The sequence below is a fragment of the Botryllus schlosseri genome, chromosome 8, assembly GCF_051294905.1.
Source record: "Botryllus schlosseri isolate E-star chromosome 8, Bs_hap1, whole genome shotgun sequence".
Classification (NCBI taxonomy): Eukaryota; Metazoa; Chordata; class Ascidiacea; order Stolidobranchia; family Styelidae; genus Botryllus; species Botryllus schlosseri.
The window spans coordinates 17470499-17494748 of NC_137243.1; the positions used below are offsets into that span (position 1 = coordinate 17470499).

General features: G+C 40.9%; 1 protein-coding gene across 2 annotated transcripts; it reads left to right on the forward strand.

Annotated features, from left to right (window-relative positions):
• The first annotated feature begins 771 nt into the window (after positions 1–771).
• On the forward strand, positions 772–20053 carry LOC145445104 (uncharacterized). Of its 2 annotated transcripts, XM_080323241.1 has the most exons (12): positions 772–2092; positions 4048–4147; positions 5848–5947; positions 6474–6550; positions 8096–8171; positions 8957–9054; positions 10356–10449; positions 10519–10583; positions 10641–10751; positions 13127–13222; positions 15219–15403; positions 16032–20053. In XM_080323241.1, the coding sequence occupies exons 2-12, from the start codon at positions 4123–4125 to the stop codon at positions 16215–16217; spliced, it is 1113 nt and encodes a 370-aa protein (XP_080179367.1). In that variant the 5' UTR covers positions 772–2092; positions 4048–4122; the 3' UTR covers positions 16218–20053. The 2 variants fall into 2 exon arrangements, with proteins under 2 accessions (XP_080179367.1, XP_080179366.1); XM_080323240.1 differs by having other exon boundaries at positions 10356–10583.
• Positions 20054–24250: the final 4197 nt, after the last annotated feature.

Consider the following 24250-nt stretch of genomic DNA (forward strand, 5'->3'; position numbering starts at 1 on the left):
CTAATAGAACCTGAGAAGAAACAACACAGTGAATCAAAACAAACTTTATAATTTCTTATCCTCTCACAATGCCAATTCCGATTTTTGCCGGAGGGACAATATCGAGTACATAGGGAACCACAACCGACAATGGTTAAGCGTCCGTCTTCTTGACCTGTGGGTCGTAGATTGGAAACCCGGCCGGGTCAGACCAAAGACCTGATTAGTAACACTGGTATCCGTGGCTTCCCTGCTTTGCGCTCGTGCATTACTGGGATAGCATGGAGGAGTGGTGCATGACTTAAAAAGCCGTAAAAATATCTGCACTTCCTTGTCCAGCGGCATATGCACGTCATGCACTCGTGGTATGCATATGCGCAGATCGTGTGTATGTGTATCATGAGTTGGTGTATATGCCCCAAAAACAACTGCAAGGACAAAAATAAACTACGTCCGTCCGTCCACTGACACTTCACAATTGAACATTGTTAGGTCATAGTCAGCCACACTTAAATCTCATGAGATGGTCAATGAAGTATTGCAGTAGAACTGCAGGAAGAAATAGAACTATGCTGAAATATAGTAGTTAGTTAAGCATCAACTAACTAGAATGTTGGTTGGAAACAAGTCTAATCTCCAAAGTTACCAACAGTCTGTAGATTACAAATCGTGGCCCACGGTTCCCAGACTGTTAACATTACAGGTCCAACGCTCGCAGCCGATCTGACCAGCCCCAGACTTCTTCACGGAGGACCCCACCCACGGAAGAGGAAGGCGAAGGTCAGTGTCAGGGTTTTAAGTACTTGAGTCGTGACTGGGGCTGGGCTCAATTAGAGTTTTAATTCCTAACATTCCAGTTGAGGTACGAGATATGATTTTTGAGTGCTTTGTATCAATAGGAATTATCCATACTTTTGTGACGCCAAAACGACTCATACACAAATACTTGACTTGAAATATAATATATTATACTCATTTCATTTCAAAATGCCGATTCCAGCTCTTTGCTCATTTAAAATTCAGAATTTCGTATCATCAGTTAGTAGTAGTTAGTAGTTGGTTGTGTTTCAATTATATTCATATTTTCAAAGATAGTTGGTTGTGGTTCTAAGTGAAAATTTCGAATAGTGGGTACCGTAGCTCTACTTCTTGTTACATTTTGAAAATTCAGTAGCTTGTATAAGTCATCTTCTCACCATGAATTAGACTTGAACTTGACTTCGCTGTGAAATGAAAATAGCTCGAGTCAAGACTCTAAAATGAAGATTGAGTGACTCGGAACTTTGTGTCTTGATTGCAACCCTGTCCTGTGCGACTTGACGTTGCCATGCCTTTTACGATCTTGTTTGGACATACGCGTTTTTATTTTCAGTTGACAATGTGGAATCGGCAAGCTCCATCGAGTCCTACCAGAGCTACAGCCTAGGCAATGCGCCCATAGTTGCCTATGCAAAGAAGCCGGCCATATGCAGGTGATGGTTTTGTCTTTAGAAAGTTGTAATGGCCAAAGTCCATGCAGAGATAATATTGAAGCGATAACACTTTACTAAATTGAATTTTCAAAAGTGTTCTCAGTGGATATGGCGCCAAATATAAAGCTTTTGTTTACTTGTATTAGGATTTTGGGCTCATTACCATTTTGCATGGTGGAAGTTGGCACAATTCTCAACAAATCTCCCCTTCTCTGTCACTGAGTGCTTGTAGGAGTGTGTCATTAAGCCGCTTTCTCAACTCATCAACATTTGACGATTTTAGTATAACATGGAAAGGAACAACACCGGTAATCAAACCAAACTTCATAATTTCTTATCCCCTCACGTTGTCAATTTCGATTTTTTCCCGAGGGACAATATCGAGTACATAGAGAACCACTGACGCGTCATAATTGCACATTGTAAGGTCATAGTCGGCCACTCGTAATATTCCACACTTAAATCTCATGAGATGGTCAATGAAGTATTGAAGTACAACTGCAGGAGGAAATAGAACTATGCTACAAATCGTGGCCGACAGTTCGCAGACTGTTGACATTACAGGTCCAACGCTCCTAGCCGATCTGACCAGCCCCAGACTTCTTCACGGAGGACCCCACCCACGGAAGAGAGAGGCGAAGGTCAGTTTCAGGGTTTTAAGTACCCACGTCGTGACTGGGGTTGGGCACAATGATTAGAGTTTTAATTCTAAGCATTCCAGTCGAGTTACCAGATATGATTTTTTGAGTGCTTTGTATCAATGGGAATTTTGCTATTGTGCATCCATACTTTTGTGATGCCAAAACGACTCCTACCCGAATACTTGACTCGAAGTGTAATATATTATACTCGATTTTGCATGGGAATCGATGAGGAATTTGACTTTTCCCAGTCCGAGTCATGAGTCTCACCCGAGTCGGTGACTCGAGTCATTTATGATATTCAAGAAAATGATTCTTCCTCGACTCAAGTCTCTCCACGTGTTGACTTGAGACTATCTGGCCAGAAACTGACAATTACTTCTGGGGAAATGACTGTTGAGAGTATAGTGATCAAGTAGTCTTGGTAGAAGTTACTACATATTTCACACTAGTAATAGGGCCTTCCAAGCAAGTACAATCGAAAATTTTTCTAGGACATGTTTTGGCTAACCTACTGAAAACTGTGAATTTGAAGTAGTCTTAAATTATGGCTAATTGAAGTAGTGCTAGTAGGCGAAACGTGTCTGAGTACTTTTTAGTCGGGAGTACTAAGTTCTGTAGCCGGTGCGTTGGGGTTTGATTGTTAGAACCCCTTCCATTTCAAACACATTTCATTTCAAAATGCCGATTCCAGCTCCAATATGTCTTTGCTCATTCAAAATTCAGAAATTCGTATCATCAGTTAGTAGCTGGTTGTGTTTCAATTATATTCATATTTTCAAAGATAGTTGGTTGTGGTTCTAAGTGAAAATTTTGAATAGTGGGTACCGTAGCTCTACTTCTTGTTACATTTTGAAAATTCAGTAGCTTGTATAAGTCATCTTCTCACCATGAATTAGACTTGAACTTGACTTCGCTGTGAAATGAAAATAGCTCGAGTCAAGACTCTAAAACAGGGGTGGGCAAACTACGGCCCGCGGGCCGCATGCGGCCCGCAACACCGTTCTGTGCGGCCCGCGAGAGTCTAAAGAAACTCATTAAAAATATTGAAAAAATGCGTACTAAAAATCGATATAATACAGGGACTTGATTAAACTTTTTCTTAGTATATTACACCATGATAATTCTAAGGCAGTGGGTCTCAACCTGGGGGACGCGTGCCCCTTGGGGTCATGAAATTATCTGAAGGGGATCGCGAAGCTGAGCTCAACTGAAAAATTTTTCGCGCTTCGCGCGATTTACTTCCGAATCATAATTATTGCTCTATATTTAGTATGAATTTCATATTTAAAAACCTCTCATCAATAGTCGGAACCTCCCATGCCACCAAAATATCCGTTAGGTTTGCTATAGCATCCTGGTTGCGTTTTGTGATATGACGATAAGGGGGCCCGAAATCTACACATGTAGTAGAAGCGTGTTTGAAGCTAACATGGTTATGATGCTGTCAGCATGGTGTGTCCTAAAACTAAACCCAAAGCGGAATTGATAAATCTACGAACAGATCACTGCTCAGTGAGCTCACGGATTTAAATTTAAATTCTGTTCTAAGAATCGGGATAACAGACTTTCATCTCTATAGTTTTGACAAATTGGTTATTGAGGTCGACCAGCCTATGAAATCTCGCCATCGTTTCTGGCGCGTGTACGATATCATCATAGCAACGTTTGGATTGTTTCAAATAAGCATATATATTATCTCCATGTCCTCACTATATAATCAAATACCAGCAATATTGCGTTTTGGTTTATGATCCCAATTTTATATAGTGCGGCCCGCGAATGGATTAAGATGTTGAATGCGGCCCGCGAGCTCAAAAGTTTGCCCACCCCTGCTCTAAAATGAAGATTGAGTGACTCGGAACTTTGTGTCTTGATTGCAACCCTGTCCTGTGCGACTTGACGTTGCCATGCCTTTTACGATCTTGTTTGGACATACGCGTTTTTATTTTCAGTTGACAATGTGGAATCGGCAAGCTCCATCGAGTCCTACCAGAGCTACAGCCTAGGCAATGCGCCCATAGTTGCCTATGCAAAGAAGCCGGCCATATGCAGGTGATGGTTTTGTCTTTAGAAAGTTGTAATGGCCAAAGTCCATGCAGAGATAATATTGAAGCGATAACACTTTACTAAATTGAATTTTCAAAAGTGTTCTCAGTGGATATGGCGCCAAATATAAAGCTTTTGTTTACTTGTATTAGGATTTTGGGCTCATTACCATTTTGCATGGTGGAAGTTGGCACAATTCTCAACAAATCTCCCCTTCTCTGTCACTGAGTGCTTGTAGGGGTGTGTCATTAAGCCGCTTTCTCATTGTGCATCCATACTTTTCTGATGCCAAAACGACTCCTACCCGAATACTTGACTCGAAGTGTAATATATTATACTCGATTTTGCATGGGAATCGATGAGGAATTTGACTTTTCCCAGTCCGAGTCATGAGTCCCACCCGAGTCGGTGACTCGAGTCATTTATGATATTCAAGAAAATGATTCTTTCTCGACTCGAGTCTCTCCGCGTGTTGACTTGAGACTATCTAGCCAGAAACTGACACTTACTTCTGGGGAAATGACTGTTGAGAGTATAGTGATCAAGTAGTCTTGGTAGAAGTTACTACATAATTCACACTAGTAATAGGGCCTTCCAAGCAAGTACAATCGAAAATTTTTCTAGGACATGTTTTGGCTAACGTACTGAAAACTGTGAATTGGAAGTAGTCTTAAATTATGGCTAATTGAAGTAGTGCTAGTAGGCGAAACGTGTCTGTGTACTTTTTAGATAGTAGATAGTAGCCAAAGCCTGTGAGGTCGGCGACGTAATAGTTCAGGCTAGCGACACACATCTATCTCGCGCATGAGGTCTATTAAAATTACAGATGCGATTGCTCAGCCCAACGGTTATGTCGGACGCACCAGTCCTGTTAGAGATGCGACTGATTACGCAAGCGATTATATCTTGCGCACATGGCCTCTTGTGTATGCGATTGTTAAGCCCTGTCGCTGACGCGATGAATCAACATTGAACAAGGATTGCCGCGCACGCTTGTAGCAATCAGCGACCAGATTTCGCTCACTTGCAAACTACAAACCAGCTAAGCAAGAGATCGCGTGCTTTGCAGACGACTCTCGTTAATTAGAAACACGCTTTTCGGTAATTGGCAAAAATGCGCTCTATTTGGCAGGGCGTTACACTCTATAATACGAATTACGGAGCCCAATGGCTAGAGGTGATGCGCGATTTAAACGAAAATGAAGAAAGGTGTGATTTCAAGTTTTTGATCGAGGGATTTTTTTTTCAAGGCTTGCTGTACCCATGCATAATACCCACCCCCTATTTTAGGGCAAAAAATTGGTAAAATTTTGCGCAATATACATGGAAAATTACGGTAGGTGAAACTCATTTTGGGATTCAGAAATTCGTATCATCAGTTAGTAGTTGATTTTGTTGCAATTATATTCACATTTTCAAAGATACCGTAGTTGGTTCTAGTTAAAAATTTCGAAAAGAGGGTACCGTAGCTCTACCTCTTGTCACATTTTGAAAATTCAGTAGCTTAGCTTGTATGAGTCATCTTCTCATCATGAATTAGACTTGAACTTGACTTCGCTGTGAAATGGAAATAGCTCAAGTCAAGACTCTAAATTGAATATTGAGTGACTCAGAACTTTGTGTCTTGATTGCAACCCTGGCCTGTGGGACCTGACGTTACCACGCCTTTTACGATCTTGTTTGGACATATGCGTTTTTATTTTCAGGTGACGATGTGGAATCGGCAAGCTCCATTGAGTCCTACCAGAGCTTCAGCCTCGGCAATGCGCCCACAGTTGCCGAGGCAAAAAAGCTGACCATATGCAGGTGATGGTGTTGTCTTTGAAAAGTTGTAATGGCTTGAGTCCAAGCATAGATAAGATTAAAGAGAAAAATATTACTAAAAGGAATTTTCAAAAGTGTTCTCGGTGGATATGGCGCCAAATATAAAGCTTTTGTTTATTTGTATCAACATTTGACAATTTTAATAGAACCTTGAAAGAAACAAGTTAATCAAACCAAACTTCACAATTTCTTATCCTCTCACATTGTCAATTTGGATTTTTGCCCGAGGGACAATATCGAGTACATGGAGAACCACTGACGCGTCACAATTGAACATTGTTAGGTCATAGTCAGCCACTTGTAATATTCTACACTTAAATCTCATGAGATGGTCAATGAAGTATTGAAGTAGAACTGCAGGAAGAAATGGAACCATGCTGAAATACAGTAGTTAGTTTAGCATGAACTAACTAGAATGTTGGTTGGAAACAAGCCTAATCTCCCAATTTACCATCAGTCTGTAGATTACAGATCTTGGCCCACAGTTCGCAGACTGTTGACATTACAGGTCCAACGCTCGCAGCCGATCTAACCAGCCCCAGACTTCGTCGCGGAGGACGCCACACACGAAAGGGGAAGGGGAAGGTCAGTGTCAGGGTTTTAAGTACTCAAGTAGTGACTGGGGCTGGGCACAATGATTAGGAGTTTTAATTCTAAACATTCCAGTCGAGGTACGAGATGATTTTTTGAGTGCTTTGTATCAATGGGAATTAAAGTTTTGCTATTTTCTCTCCATACTTTCGTGACACCAAAACGACACATATCCAAATACTTGACTCGAAGTATAATATATTACAATCGATTTTGCATGGAATCTCTCAGGAATTCGACTTTTTCCAGTCCTAGTCATGAGTCTCACCCGAGTTGGTGACTCGAGTTATCTTTGAAATTCAAGAAAATGATCCTACTCGACTCGACTCCCTCTGTGGTTTGACTTGAGACTATCTGGCCACAAACTGACACTTATCTGTGGAATGCACATTTTATAATAGCCCAAAAATATCCTACTCGAATAAATTACTCTTGCCGAACACCTGTTATTTTTACATGAGTAGTCGAAATGCGGCCGTGAATGGCAAAAAGGTTGGCCACCTCTTCCATAAGCTATACGTTGGAATGGAGTACATTATTGTTGCTATTATATTTTTTCCTATATATCGATGATGGGGCGCGGATTTTTCACTATCATCAAGGGGGTGTGTCTGTGAAAGTTTGAGAACCGCTGCCCTACTCGGAGTATATTACTCGATTCAGCATCGAATCACTCCGCACCATGTGTCTCACTCCAGTCACTATTTGTTGGCGTCTCGAGTTATTTTTGATATTTAGGAAGACTACTCTACTCTGATCGAGTCGCTCTGTGTATTGACTCGAGACCAATCAGGCCAAAAACTGTCATTTATCTGAAAGAATAATCCTGTTAAGAGTGGAGGTGATTGAAGTAGGCATCGTTGGAACTCAAGTAGAAATAGAAGTGACGACAGGAATTCACACTCGTGTACTAAAAGAAATAGTGAGTGAAGCGAGTACATTAGTAAGTTTTGTATGACTAGTTTTAGCTAAAATACTGAACAGAGTGAAGTAGAAGAAAGTAGTCCGAAATCCATAACCAATTGAACTAGCGCAAGCAGGCCAAACCTGTCCGAGCACTTTGAGACAACACTAGTGACAGGGTTGCAGTCGATAGGTGGGGTCTGGGTGTTCGAAAACCTTTCATTTCAAACACAAACGCCGTCGTTTTTGAATGCCGATTCTCTCTCCAATATTTCTTGGCTCACTTGAAATTCAGTAATTCAGTTAGTAGTTAGCTTTCTTTCAATTATATTTGTAATTTAAAAGATCGTTGGTTCTGGTTCTTGTTGAAAGTTTTGAAAAGTGGGTAACGTAGTTTTAGTTCTAGTTGTGGCATTATGAAAATTCAGTTGTTGGTATAGGTCTACTTCTCACCATGAATTGGTCGTAAACTCTACTTGGGAGTGAATTGACAAGAGCTTGAGTCAAAACTCTGAAACTAAGATTGATTTGTTACTCTATACTTTGTGTCTTGGCTGCAATCCTGGCCTGTTCGACTTGACGTTACCTCCCCTTTTACGCCTGATTGGACATGGACATGGACGCGTTTTTTTACAGGTGACACCTCCTACAAGAGCTACACCCACGGCACCTCTTCCACAGTCACCGAGGCGAAGAGGCCGATCAAATCCAGGTGACGTTGATCTTAATTTATAATGGTGAAATTCCACGCATAGACAAGGGTGAAGTGAAAAATATTACGAAAATGAATTTTGAAAACCGTGTTTGTCGTATATGGCACCCAATATCAGACAAAATACATGTATCATGATTTTCAGTTTGTGCACCATCCCGTGGCCAGGCAATTTCGTGTATTGCCCAGGAAATTTGCTTTCCTTATATCCTCTTTTTTGCTGGGATCCAGCATTAACCCACTTTCCCATCAACATCCGTAAATAATAATATATCCTGGAAGGATACAATACTGTTGTTGAACTAAACGCTCTAATATTTTCTCCATCCTACCACATTGACCATTTCGATTTTTGCCTGTGGGCAATATTGAGTATCGACCAAATAAAGAAGAGCCGCCGACACGTCACATTTTGACATTGTCAGATCAGAGTCAGTCGCTCGTAACATTTTCCGCTTCATTACCTCATCAAGCGTGATAGTGTAATGGTGATGGGTCTGGCTTCTCGATCGGTAGGTCGTGGGTTCGAACCCCGGCTGGGTCAGAGCAAAGAATTGAAAATTGGTATCCGCAGCTATCCCGCTAGGCACTAAGCATCCACGGATAGCATAGAGGAGGAAAAAAACGGGAGTGCAGACTAGGTGACTTTGCGGTTGTATCGCATGTTCATCGTCAAAGCATCTCGGTGGCGCAAGCGAAAAAGAATGTGATCTCTCACTATTTCTGTCATTGACCATCTAATGAGACTCAAGCAAGAGGCTAGAAGACGACATGTTATTTTCCAGAAATACACAAAAATGTCTACGCCGGCCCCGACGGAATGCTCCGAAAACGAGAACTCAACCCGAGAAAAATTCGACCCCCAAGGTTCAGGACTATCCCGGTAAGTAGTCACGTTTTAGGTTCGGTTGCGGAAAAAGAAGAATAATGTTAGGCATCGATATTCATGTTTGTTTTTAGATGTTAGCCAAATTTTAAGCCCAAAATAGTATTTTTGAATTGTACTGTTATGGAACAATATAGCATGAGCACAAACTTACTTGTGGTGTTGTTCAGAACTCAGAAGTGTCTCTTTTGTCAAATGATGCTGGTAAGGGGATAAAATTGTTATGTTGTCTAAAACACTCTGTACATCAAATTCGGCTTGACCTTTTCCCGTAGAAGTATAGCTATGAGAGCAGGAAATATCACGCTCCTCGCTTTAAGACAGCGGTTACCAACATTTTTGTTTCACGGACCCCTTTATACAATTTTTACTGCATACTGCTGCCTAAATTATGCCTGGAACTCAATTGACATATTATTGACTATTGTGCTCTTCAACTACTATACTGTGGCAATGTGGCAAAACGAAAGAATGAAAGCAGTATGCACAAATGTCATAAAATTAAATAAATTATTGACATGATGATAATAATAAAATCAAAAAACATCTGCCCGGTAGGGGAACAGGCCCCAGACGTTTTACCAAAGAGTTGCGCCTTGCAATGTTAGGGCTTAGTCACCCTTTGCCTAGCAGTTTTCCTCGGGGATATCAAATAAAAAAACGATATACCAAAGTGCAGTGCCGAAACTTGGTCAAGTCAAGCTAATTTGAAAAGGTGGCTGTTGTTGCTTTTCCCGAACTAAACCGCACGTTTTTAATTACGTAATAGACGGGACAATCATAATTTTACTGTAATCAACGTGTGTTGTGGTAAGGTGGTATTGTAGCGTCAGGTTATCTTGATGCATCCCGGTACAGTTTATTCTTGTGGGCTTGACCTTGACACATGTTTATTTCAAGAGAGTAGTGAATTTAAAAAAACACTTCATCAAGGTAATCTTGGACCTCCGAGCACTTTCTCTCAGACCCCAGGTTGGGAACACTGCTTTGGAGCATTAATTATATCAGCTTTATATTATTATGATTGGACATGAATATACTAAACATTTTGACATCTAGAAGCAGAGGTGGTCTGTAACAAAGAACTCGACTTTCTGGAAGTGAGTTTTGCTGTCTTGTGCTAATTACGCCAGTCGAATGGTTATGATTTCAGACTACCTCTAGCACGAAATTTTCCGATATCGATAGTATTTTCTTTCTAAGTTTGATATCGAAGTGATGGTTTTGGCCAACTGGTAGTGATCTGTCTGGATCCAGGTAATAAAGCTTCTCAATTTATCCCGCTTCTTTTTTGCCAGTACCGCTCTTTACTCCTCATCCGAATGGGCTCAGGAGGAGCAGCCGAGTCCGGCTTCCCGTCAGCGTTAACGCTCGGTACGGGTTTATCTACTCGTACGTACACTTGGCGCATTTCATGCACAGTCCACGCTCAATATGCTCAATACTTGTCCCTTGTTGCAGCAAGGAATTTGATGAGCACGGCTTTCGGAAAGTTGTGGGCGTGCGCAAAGTTGCTGTCGATCCAGGTATGCCGTCGCAATGTTGCTTGAAGTCTTCGCTTGAAACGCGCATCTTTTCTTAAGATGACGCAGCTCTCCGGGCCGCAACCGTCCACATTACCCGAAAGCGGTGTTCGCGAAATCGGGCCAAGAAAGTCACGAACAAAAGGAGCACGACCGCCACTCCGTCTGAAGGTTCAATTTGTTTTAGTTAGTTTTTGCACTTCTCATTTCGAAAAGTTTTCAACTACAGGGGTTGACGACTAGAAATTTATCAGCTTTTCCAGCATAGATTATAATTAGAATTAGCGCTACACAGATGTTACCAACTTGAATTATAATTTTAGTTACCGTGCTGAATTAGCAACAACATTTAAATTTGATCAAATCCCAAATTGGGAAGTGATACTAAAAATCAGGTCACATTCCTGTCAAATGAGGGTTGATTGTCATAAGCCTGAGAAAGGTTCCTTTCAAACTTGTACAGTTCTCCTGTACAATTATACCATGACGGCAATTTACTACATGAATATAGGTATGGTCGACTTCATGCAGTACTTTTGGGTCACGGAAAGCGTAATGTACAAGGTCCTGGATCTGTTGCTTGGCAAAATCTCTTGCGTTTTCTGAACTGCGATCTTGATGTCGTACTGGAAATACTAGACTTTGTGACTCGGATTCAGTGTTGCTGAGAGCATGACCGATATCGGATTTTTAGCCGATACCAAAAAACCATAACTAACCGAAATTCTGAAATTCACAAGATATGGCCTCGTAACGTGAATTTCATGAGCATACATTTGAACAGCTTTACACCCAGCGTCAAGCTTGGACTGGAACTAGAGCTAGAAAGGCTAGAGGTGGTCAGTAACAGTACTTCTTCTGAAGACGGTTTTTCCTAATGTGGCTTGGATTTTAGACTACTTGTACTTGTACGTTCTCGTGGAGAAACGTGATGGCCAATTCCTTACCTCCATTTATAGGAACCCACATTTTCGGGTCATTACCTTCAATGTAGCTCTTTCAGCCCAAAAATTTCAGCCCAAAATGTCGTAAAATCAATTTAAGCGGCACCTTGGTCTACCAGGCGTTGATGATTTGTTCCGAAGTCAAATTGAATAGTGAACTTGAGTACATCCGTAAAATTTTCATTGACAACGGATACCCAGAGTATGTCATCAAGCGCACAAAGTCATTGGAATGATACCAAACCAAATGAAACCACCGAAGAAGTCTCTCGTGAAAGTGGGGATGTGTACATTCATCTACCTTGGATTGGCCCGGTTTGTCGATTTGAGAAACAGATAACTTCAGCAGTCTATCGCTGTTATCAGCGGTGAAAAACAACGTTGTTTTTACCAAGATACCAATTTTTCCTGCAGTCCGAAAGGACGCTCTCCTTTTATAAATTGAAGTACCACTGCGATTGTCGGTACGTAGGGAGAGCTTCCAAATGGTTGCAGGACCGTATTAAAGAACATCTCCCAACGTCTGTCAAATCTTATATCTCGAAATCGCAGCATAACAATCCGTTTGTTCTCGAACATAACCAGGCCATGGGTCAAAAATCTTCAATCGGCAAACATTTACTAGAAAATCATACATGTGCTGCTAACTATCACGAGGACATGTTCTCTATATTGGCTAAGGGTCGCAATTTATTTCATTTGTCTGTTCTTGAGTCCACCATCGTCACTATCAGTAAACCTAGTCTAAGCCAACAGAAAGAATTTGTGTATCATTTGAAAATCGCGCATCAACTTGTTTTGCTTCGCTATCTCCATGCCAACGCCTCAGTTCTCACGTTTTCCTAACTTTGTATATTTTCTGTGTGACGTCATAATTAGCGATATATATTGTTGTTGAACATAGTTATTCGAATTCTCGCAATATTGCTGACGATATCCCCTGACGAGGGTCAGCCGAAAAGCTTCGGGAATGAATATGAATATTTTATTCAAATGTGGTATGTTCTGTACTCCTAAGCGTCTTTTTGCAACAAGCAGATTTCAGTTTTAGGCAAAACTAGGCCAAAAATACCTACATATCACTTACGTTGAAATCACTACTTTTATACTTGAGTTGAGAAATTTACAACGCTACTCCTACTTGAGTACTAACGATGACTACTTTGACCACCTACTCCTGTACTCTATAGAAATATATCACCATCACCAGTCTAGTAGTCAAAGATTAAAGTTCTACCCGAATGGCCACCGTGAAATCGACTTGGTATGGGGAACTGGTAATCGGGCGGCCTCTAGGTTCCTTGTAAATGAATGAAGTTTGTGCAGGACGTATTCTCAAATTGCTATCGCTGATTCGAATTTCCGGATGTTACAAGTTTCGTTTTGGTATCGCCTAAAATTCGTTTGGTCTGCAGAACTGTATATTGCAAAACGAGCCAATGATTGGTGCACAGCTACTTTTTAAGATTGAGAATGTAGATTTGACCGATGAACTACACTTGATTTTCATTTTATTTCTACAATCAATCGATGATGCCACTTTGAGACGATTATATGCTCCAACGCTACCCACTTTGGATATAAACATGTACCTTCAAACAGGAGTCGGCATGTCTGTTGAAGAGCAGGATGGTGCGATTATGGCCGGGCGAACGGTCAATCTGAGGGACTCCAATTTGAATAAATTTTATACCTACAGTGAGTATCAGTTTAGCGAATATACTTCGTTTTGTTATGATTGTGCGATTGTTAAATGTAATGATGCCTATCAAGTAGCGAGATATGAATTTTTCATCTGCTGATATCATAGACTCGGTACTTTCTTTCCACTGTGGGACCCTCGAATCTCGAATCCTTGATCGAACATGTAGAACAAAGATACACACGTTAGTAGAAACCAACTTTATGTGAAATAGTAGTTGAAGCGCCACATTGCCTCTAGGCACAATGAAATTTTAGTACGGTCTACACACCACCAAATCTAATGTGAGCATATACCTTGTGATTTTAATGTGGTTGCATAAAAGGTAGCCTACATATTAGAACTTTCGAAATCATCCTCACTGGTATTACGCTACAATGGGCGATACCTGAATACTCGACTCGACCGGAAGCAAGGCTGGACGCAATGATTTGGGTGCTCAGATACAAATCGTATGTTGCGTGTGATGTAGTCGAAGCAATCACTGAATCTAGATATCTATAGAGATTTGATCCATTGATTTTGTAATAATTTCAAAGAGGCAACTGTGTAAGAAGAGTTTGGGAGCCAGTGATTGAAATTAACGGTATCATTTGAAATCTTGATCAAGCCAGGAGATAAATACCTTTACTAGAAAAACCTTTGTTAATGTATCTGGCAGGTCGTCACCCGGTCTTTAATGTACCGCATTGGCTCTCCTTCCAGGAATACAGTATGCTGTAGTAATGGTGTGAACGCGAGGTTCACGTTCGCGTTTTGTGTGTGAACCTCAGAAATTTCGAGGTTCACGTTCATAAACGAACCGCAGTGGGTTCTGCAATTTGAACTTTTTTCATATATTAGAATTTTTCAGGTCATTATAACACCTTTGGTTGAAATCTATTGCATTTCAACTGCGGGCGATTCTATGCATGTCACTGGCAGCATAAAAAAATCAACACTAAACGAGCATTCCCCTTGACAATCTCAAAAATTTTACCCATTTCTTACAAATGCTTGCTCAAATTAACCAGCTTTTTGTTTGTGAATATTTAGTGAGACTCTGCTGTGAGCTTGACCTGCAATCACACAACATCGAGAACGAAATACACTAGTGAAAAGTCAGCGCATGTTGCTTATTCAAGTAATGAGTGAAATTGATATGAAGAATACATCGTTGTCTAATGTGAAAATCTAGCAAGCGTATGGGATCCTTGTTAATTTGATATGATTGCTGTATCATAAAAACCAAATCCGCATGATTGGGGTGTTGGTTACTGTAAAACTTATTTCTGGAGTAATATCGGTCACGACTGTAGAAACCAGTCTTTTATATACTGCCTAATATCAATGTAGCAATGAATCGAAAGTTATTGTCCGGTCTGGCCTTGACTGTTGAGTAGGGTCACCTCCTTTTTCAGGTTTTTGAAAATGCCCTCCGAGGACGCCTGAATGAACTTCTTTCAATTTGTTCTCCATAAGAGCTATTAGAGCTAAGACTCGAGCAAAAATGGGCATAAATTACACGAAACAGGAAATTTGTGGTTCAAATGAGCAACCACAAAGTTGGGAGAAGTTAACCATTTTTTCCGAATTTTACTCCACAATTCTAAGTGTCAAGATTTTGAAAAAAGGGTCCTTCTTTCCCGATTCCGTAAAGGCATGAGCTTGTATCGCCTTCCAAGTCCTTGTCAAAATTGTTGGCAAAGCGACGTAGGATATTGATTTTATTATAGCATTTGATTGCTCTAGTGAATATATTACACATTTAATTCGGCAATATGGCACAATGTCTTGATTCGTCGCTATAGGTACGTGTACTGTACATGTATAATGTACAATAATATATCACTTCACTCAAATGTAGGGTTGGAATTAGCAATATGACGTCATGTGATGTCATAGGTTCACGTTCACACAGAACCTTTCGAAATGGTTCACGTTCACACAAACCTGAACCGTTTCGTGGTTTGTACCATCCCTAGTATGCCGCAATTCCTGTTCTTTTCACAGATCTGTCGGATTTGGTGATCCATGCTCAGGAAAGTGGTGATGCACCTAAACCCTCGGAAGTCCGCCCAGGGTTGTCGATAACCAAAGCAATACATTTGCCCGGGTTAACCAGGCAAATTCAGGGCCGACTTACTTTGGCTCCGAACTCCACAAAAACTACGTGTCATTGCACCTACGGCACTATGGTAAGTGTTGTTGGGTACTATCTCTCGTTGCCTTGACTTCGTATTTACGTTATGGACGCAACTGATTGTCGCGTGACAGCGCATTTGACTGTCTAAGTACGAACCGGTCAACCAGCTATTGTTTTCTTTGAAAGTTTCAGTCCTTGTTAGGCATTTTGAAATTTAAATAGTGCTAGATCTAGATCTAGTTCTAGTTGCAGACATTGAATAGCGAGTAGTTTTCGTTGAAAAAAAAACTTGAAAAATAGCTGATCAACTAGAAAACATGTGTGATCAATTGGCCATGAATCGCGATACCGGTGTTCGATCGCGTGATGTTCATGTGGCCATTGCTAGCTCTGAGGCTACACTAAGAACAGTAGTATAGCTGAATGGTGGATTTTGGGCGTCGTAACCCTCCCATTTCAGGCAATCCGATTCCGATAAGATGAAAATTGACGACTAGCTTTGAAATTGAATCTAGTTTTAGTTAGTTGAGTAATTTTGAAGGTTGTTTTACGTCTAGTTCTAGCTGCAATCGCAAATAGTGAAAATCCAGTAGTTCGTACGTAGCTGTTGACTTGAATCGATTTTTGTGTTACTTTTCGGTTGCGAACTTGGTCCGTGATCGCAAATTTTCTTTCTACAGACCTGCCTAGTTGAGGAGGGAGCTGTGGAGTTCACGCTCGAGGGACATACTATGAACATGCCGAAGCGTTCCCAGTTCCAGGTGCCGTACATGAACTCGTACGCCCTACACAACGGCACTGCTGAGAACGCTGTACTATTCTACACTATGTCCCTTGCCCCGAACCCCGCAACCCCGCCTAGTTGAACGCAACTTATTACACAGGCCCGGCAGTGGCTATTCGAATGGAACTGTGTGCTGTAAACACCGAATGGATTCCGCCAGGGAATTCACCTCGTAGAAATAAACATCAGGAAGAAATTAGGACATGCTCTACAAGGAGGAACGGGTACGCTTGGTGCTGCAAGACCATAAATCAAATAAGCGAAATTTCCATCGCACAACGATGCACGGCGAGACTACTTTTCGACGCATACATGGTGGCCACAGAGTTCTGACGTCATTCAAGAGTCAGTTGACCTAACCATTTTCACGTAAGCGTTCACATTTAATACTGTATATTCAGCTCTCTACTGCTCTTTTGCCTTGTTTGATTTCATGAGCTGTAAACGTTGTTGTGACGAACTCATGTACCTCACTCTCGGCATGGAAGTAATATGTAGCCCAAATAAATATCTATACATTTGGCGACGAGTTTGCATACAAATTTGCACAAATCAAAATCACGTTTCCTATTGCAATATCAAACATCGGAATGCGCAAATTACCGGCATACAGATCAAAGCACTAATATTCTGACCTATCAGTACCCCAGGCTTTAATGAACTTGTTCTACAAGAAATTATAAGCGGTAACATAGAGCATACTGTTAACAACCGACAATAATGAAGCATCACTAAAGGACAAACATTTTTGAACAATCCGACAATTCTACAAATGAATATTATCAACCTTCCCTAGCGTAGAACCTCACTTTAGGCCTGGCAATATGGGTGATTCGAACATCAGGTCTGGAATATTTCTGTCCAATTCAGGAATGTGATGTAATTTTAACGTCAGGTCCGGCAATATGTACTCTATTATTGGACTGTAATCTGATTCGAACGTCAAATCTTGTGTATTTCTGGCTAATTTAGGACTATCGCTTGATTTGAATATTTGTTCTGGCAATGTGTGGGCTATTGTCGGACAGCGATGTGATTGGAACATCATGTCTGGTTTATTTCTGGCCAATCTAAGACTGATGTGATTTGAACATCAGGTATGACTATATGAGCTACTGTCGGACTGTGATGGCTGACTACTTTTTGGCCTTTACCTAAGTGGGTCTAAAGTTACGTGCAATCTACCTCGAAATATCCACTTTTCTGCAAGCTAGCGATACAGTTGTTTCTAGAATAATGATCCTCAACCTTTTGCAGAATCGTTCGTGAGTAAGCTAGACATTCTTCCCATATCTCAACCTTACTGCTGTATAGCCAACCAAGTAAAGTATGACACTGCTGTATAGCCAACCAAGTAAAGTATGACAACTGTGAACTTCAGTAAAACATGAATGTGTTTAATTTCTACACATCATAGAATCTGCCTCAAGCCATAAAAAGTAACAGTGAATAACGAACAAAATCACCGTCATCTACCTATTCACAAGCTATTGTCGGAAACCGTGCAGCTGGGAAGGGGCTGACTAATTTAAAACTATGGCTTGATTTGAACATTTGTTCTGGCAATGTGTGGGCTATTGTCAGACAGCGATGTGATTGGAACATCAGGTCCGGTTTATTTCTGATCAATACAGGAATGTGATGTGATTTGAAGATCACGTCTGGATGCGGGTTGTGATATGTGGATATTGTAGGACTATGATTTGATTTGAACATATCATCGTCTGGCAAATATTTGGGCAATTGTCGAACTGTGGTGTGATTCTAACATCGTAACGTGTGATGTGGGGGTGATGTAGGGTTCTTGTTGGACGCAATATGTCTGGTCTGGCAATATGTGGGCTATTGCTGGACTGTGATATGATTTGAACATCAGATCTTGCTTATTTCTGGCTAATTTGGGACTGGGACATGATTTGAAATTCGTTTCGACAATATGTGGGCTATATGTTGGATTGTGACGTAGTTCGTACATCAGGTCTTGTGTTTTTCTGGCTAATTCAGGACTGGGATTTTGTGTGAATGTCATGTCTGGCAATGTGTGGTCTATTGTCGGACAGCGATCTGATTTGAACAATCTAGTCTTGCAATAATTTGGGCACTTGTCCAACTGGAGTGTGATTCGAACTTCGGGTCAGGTGATATGGTTATGATGTCGGGTTGTTGTGGGACGCTGATGTGATTTGAACGTCAGACCTGGTTATGCGGCTATGTGTTGGGTTATTGTCAGACTGTGATGTGCTTTTATTCGAACATCAGGTCGCGTTTGTTTCTATCTGATGTAGGATGGTGATATGTTTTGAACGTCTGATCTGGCAATATTATGTGCTATTTTCTTCTTGCGATGTGATTCGAACATCAGGTCGGGTGATTCGAACATCAGGTCGGGTGTATCTCTATCTAATTGAGCACTGTGATGTGATTTGAACAACTTCTCTGGCAATATGTGGGCTATTGCTGGACTGTGGTGTGATTTGAACATCTGGTTGGGGTTTCTTTCGGACCAATTTAGGAATGTAATGTGATTTGAACATCGGGTCTAACAATATGTGGGGGATTGTTGGACTATGACGTAATTCGTTCATCAGGTCAGGCAATATCTGGGCTATTGTCTAACTGCAGTGTGATTCGAACATCCAATCTTGTGAATTTCTGACTGATTTAGGACTGGAACAGCGTTTGAACATCAGTTCTGGCAATGTGTTGGCTATTGTCGGACAGCGATGTGATTGGAACATCAGGGTCATTTTATTTCAGGCAAATTTTAGACTGATGTGAGTTGAACATCAGGTCTGGCAATATCTGGGCTATTGTCTAACTGCAGTGTGATTCGAACATCCAATCTTGTGAATTTCTGACTGATTTAGGACTGGAACAGCGTTTGAACATCAGTTCTGGCAATGTGTTGGCTATTGTCGGACAGCGATATGATTGGAACTTCAGGTCTGGTTTATTACTGGCCAATTTAGGACTGTGATGTGATTTAAACATCAGGTCTTGCACTTTTCTGGCTAATTTAGGACTGTGATATTATGTAAACATCTGGTCTGGCAATATGTGGGCTATTGTCGGACTGCGATGTCATTAGAGCTTCAGGTCTGGTATATTTCTGTCCAATTCTTGAAGGTGATGTAATTTGAACGTCAGCTCCGGCAATATATATGTAGGCTATTGTTGGACTGTGATGTGATTCGAACGTCAAGTCTTGTGTATTTCTGCCTAATTAAAAACGATGGCTTGATTTGAGGATTTGTTCTGGCAGTGTGTGGGCTATTGTCGGACAGCGATATGATTGGAACTTCAGGTCTGAGTTATGTCTGGCCAATTTAGGACTGTGATGTGATTTAAACATCAGGTCTGGCAATATTGGGCTACTGTCGGACTGTGGTGTAAATCGAACAACAGGTCAGGAGATGTGGGGTTGTGATATGTGGCTACTGCAGGACTATATGATTTGAACATCTAGTCTGGTGATAATATGGGCAATTGTCCAACCGTGGTGTGATTTGAACATCTGGTCGGGTGATGTGGGTGTGATGTCGGGTTTTTGTTGGATGCTGATTTGGTTTGAACGTCAGACCTGGCTATGCATTGGGTTATTGTAAGACTGCGATGTGATGTGATTCGAACATCAGATCCGGTGTGTTTCAATCTAATGTAGGACGGTGATATGTTTTGAACATCTAATCTGGCAATATCATGTGCTATGGTCGGCCTGCGATGTGATTTGAACATCAGGTCGGGTGTATTTCTATCTAATTTAGGACTGTGATATGATTTCAAGGTATCTTATCTGGCAGTATGTGAGCTTTGTTCGACTATTATGTAATTAGTACGTCAGGTCAGGTTCATTTCTTGCCAATTTGAGACTCTGATGTGCTATGAACATCAGGTTTAGCAATATTATGTGCTATGGTCGGCCTGCGATGTGATTTTAACGTCAGATCTTGATCATTCCTGGCTAATTCAGGACTGGGACGTGCTTTGAACATCATTTCTGACAATGCGTGGGCTATTGTTGGACTCTGATATGATCTGAACATAAGGTTGGTTTATTTCTGACCAATTTAAGACTGTGATGTAGTTTGAACATCGGGTCTGGCAATGTGTGGGCTATTGTTGGACTCTGATGTGATCTGAATAACAGGTTGAGGTTTATATCCGGCCAATTTAAGATTGATGTGATTTGAACATCAGATCCGGCAATTTTTGCAATTTTCCAACTGTGGTGTGATTCGAATATCCGGTCTGGCAATGTGTGGGCTATTGTTGGACTGTGATGTGATTTGAACGTCAGGTTGGGGTTTATTTTGGACCGATTTAGGAATGTGCTGTGATTTGAACATCAGGTGTGGCAATATGTGGACCATAAAGTCTGACCTGCGATGTGATGCGACTTTGTCCAACTGGGCAGTTAGCACTCTCTGACACCCTCAGCTGGGCAGTCAGCTCTCTCTGATGTTGCTACTTTAACCATAAATGTTCATCATCATCAAGTAAAGTTTTTGGCTGTAGCGGTCGATGTAACGACTTGTTGCAAGACACGCTGGTTAAGTGCTCGACTGGAGTCGATGCTACAGTTCACACACGCAGATCCAAGGAGCTTTCATTAATAACACAGAACAGCCAAATAGTAGTCCGAAACTTGTAGATTTTCCGAGATCAAATCGGGAGACGCATCAACATCAGGTCAGGTGATTTGTGAGGTATTGTTTGACTGCGACCTGATTCAGCACTATATGAGGCTATTGTCGGGCTGTGATGTGATTCGAACATCAGGTCGGGTGTATTTTTATCTGAGGAGTGTGATATGATTTGAATATGTGGGGCTGTTTTCAGACCGTGATGTGATTCGAACGTCAGTTCTGGCCATGCCTGGGGTCATATGTGGGACTATGATGTGATGCGGAACATCATAGATGTTGCGTATTGCTATCTAATTTAGGACTTCGTGGCAATATGTGGGGATATTGTTGAACTGCGATGTGATTATGACGCACATCAGTAGTTCTATCTAATTGGGAACTGTGATATGATTTAGGCATCTGATCTGGCAATATTTTAAGCTATTGTCGGACTGCGATGGGAATCGAACATTGGGTCGGGTGATGTGTTGGGTGGTGATATGTACGGGTTATTGTTGGGTGATGTGATGGGAACATCACATGTTGCCCATTTCTATCTGATTTAGGACTGTGATATGATTTAAACATCTGGTTTGCCAATATGTTGGGCTATTATCGATGCGATGCGATGTGTTTCTAACATGTGGTTGAGTCAGTACAATGTACATTAGGGCTGTTCAAAAGTTGTACTTGTACATAGTATGTATTGTACCTACTGATGTTGTGATGTCTGAAATTTAATCTAATGAAACAATCAATTCATGTGACTCTTACATTATGTACAATGATATCAATCCTGGGCATTTTGAACTGCTTGAGAGATTAGTCTGCTGGGCTACATCCTCAATCCAATACAATTTGTTGCAGTGTTGCCACCTACCTCCGCAGGCTGTGGAACGCAGGAACTATATAATTGATGATAAATTGCAATAATGGCTATTTTAATGTTACAATAATACGACGTGCCAAAGTACCTTAAATCTATACATCAAATGCAATTCAGTCCGAGTTAGTGGAAACCCTTTTCAGCGGACAACGGCATACGGTTTCCAGTAGGGCTCGGCAAAATGATTCGAGTACTCTGTTTCGAATCCAGCACCAATTCTAATGATCTTAGTCGAGTAGTGAGATACTATTATTTCCTACAGAAATTATATGAATTTTGTCCACTGAGATTTGTAGAATCAACGATAACTATAATTCCTTACTATTTTCCATCGTGAAATCCTGAGAATTTGATTGGTCCTATTGACATGTCATATCTACGAATTCGTGATCGAGTCACAGCACAAATTGCGATGAAATAGGTATGGTCAAATCAATATCAAATTGCCTTTAATGCGATTATATTCTTAGTGATCGCATTAACGGTACGGTACCTAAATTTTGTACTTCTGATTCGAATCACTCGACGTACTCGATATTGCCCAGCCCCATCGACAACCCCAAGCTAGATACTGTAAGGTAAAGTGTCCCATTGTGTAGGCCGTGAGCTCAATCCCCGTCAGCATAAGACCACGGTTACAAATGTGAAACTAGTATAACTGGTCTTGCCGACTCGATGACCTCAACTGGAGGTTCTATCGTATCGTATCGTTCCATCACCAAAGCACCTCGATCTTGCTAACGAAATTAAATCTGATGTCTCCTCCACTCTCTCCTGGATACGATCAGAAATAGGCAGCCGACGTGAATGCATTCAAAGGTTATCTTGCCATACTTTAGCGTGTTGCTGAAATTTTGCCGAGTGGCTCGTTTTCTTGCTGCATCAAAATTACTGAAATCTCCCTCATACAGCTGGACGTAATAAGTTCTTTGTATTTGAGCATAGCAATTTCAATTTTTGTACAATGCGAATGTAGGTATCGGAATCCATTCTCCAGTTACCAGCGATGAGCGGGTTTATTATTTTAAAATCTAAATTTTGCACTGGGATGGGGATTCGAATTCAACTCGAAATCCAGCATTAATTTAGTAGTGTTCATGCCCAGGTTCAAATCTGGTAACTCAATAAATCAGTCATTCCAAATCAACGCGCCACACAGTTCCAGACGTATAGCCACTGCCAGCCTGAGACATTATTCGCCAGTGCCTTTGATTATATTATTTGCTCAATTGTTGCTTGTGCTGACTATCATCAAATCCATTTACCCGTAATTTCCAGAATGTCGGACAGTGTTTCTTTGTATGTTTTAGCTTTGCTAACCGTCATTGCTACTCACCGCCATCACCACCATAATGTTCAGCTAGCTGACCCAGAAAATGGCTGAAAATATGGTATTTTACCCGTATTGTGCAGCATCAATTTGATATATAAATCTTCGGACTGGAGATTCAAATTCAAATCGAAGTCCAGCATTAATTTAGTATTGCATCCATACCCAGGTCTAAATCTTGTAATGGCTAATATACTTCATCGATTCGGTCGGATGAGAAATTTCATGTTCAACACCAAATCTGTCTTGAAATTAAATTCAACTCCATATCCGGCAAAAATCCCTAAATCCGTTATTCCAAGTCAACGCTCATCTCCATGGCACACAGTTGAAGACGAGTAGCTACACTCAGCCTGACACATTATTCGCTCAATGACACTGTTTGTATTTTTCGCTCAATTTTTGCCTGTACTGACTATACCAATTCCATTTTACCCGTAATTTACATAATGTCAGACAGTGTATTCTGCATTTTGATGATTCTATTTTCGCTTTGGTAACCATCATTGCTACTCACCGCCATCATCATCATCATTTTCCTCTAGCTGCCCCAGAAAATAGCTGACATACGGAAACCATTGTCAATTCCATCAACAAATTTTGTTCCTAACTTAAGATTCAAATTCAAATCAAAATCTAGCATTAATTTAGTATAGTGTCCATACCGAGGTCTGAATTTGGTAATGGCTGAAATTCGATCGGAAGGTCCGATAGGAATTTTATGTTCAACGCCAAATCCAAATTAGTCTTTTTTAAATTTTTTTTTGCCTGTACTGACTATTATCCAAGACCATCTTACCCGTAATTTACATAATGTCAGACAGTGTTTTCTGTATTTTGATGAATCAATTTTAGGTTTTGCTAATATCATTGCCCCTCACCACTGTCACCATCATCTTCATCTATAGCTGCCCCAGAAAAGAGCTGAAATACGGTATTTCACATATATTGTGCATACTATCCGACGGTTTTTCATTTCGTGATTCGCAATTTTTTGTGTTTTGGCATCAATTCCATGAACAAATTTTGTTACGGAATTGAGATTCAAATTCAAATCGAAAGCTAGCAATAATTTAGTATTGCGTCCATACCCAGGTCCAAATGTGGTAATGACTGATATTCGATCGAAAGTTCGGATGAGAAATTTCATGTTCAGTACCAAATCTGTTTTCAAATCAATCTTAAATCCATATCCGGCAAAAATCATTGAATCCGTTATTCAGAATCAATGCTCATCTCCACGGCACACAGTTTCAGACAAATAACCCCTGACA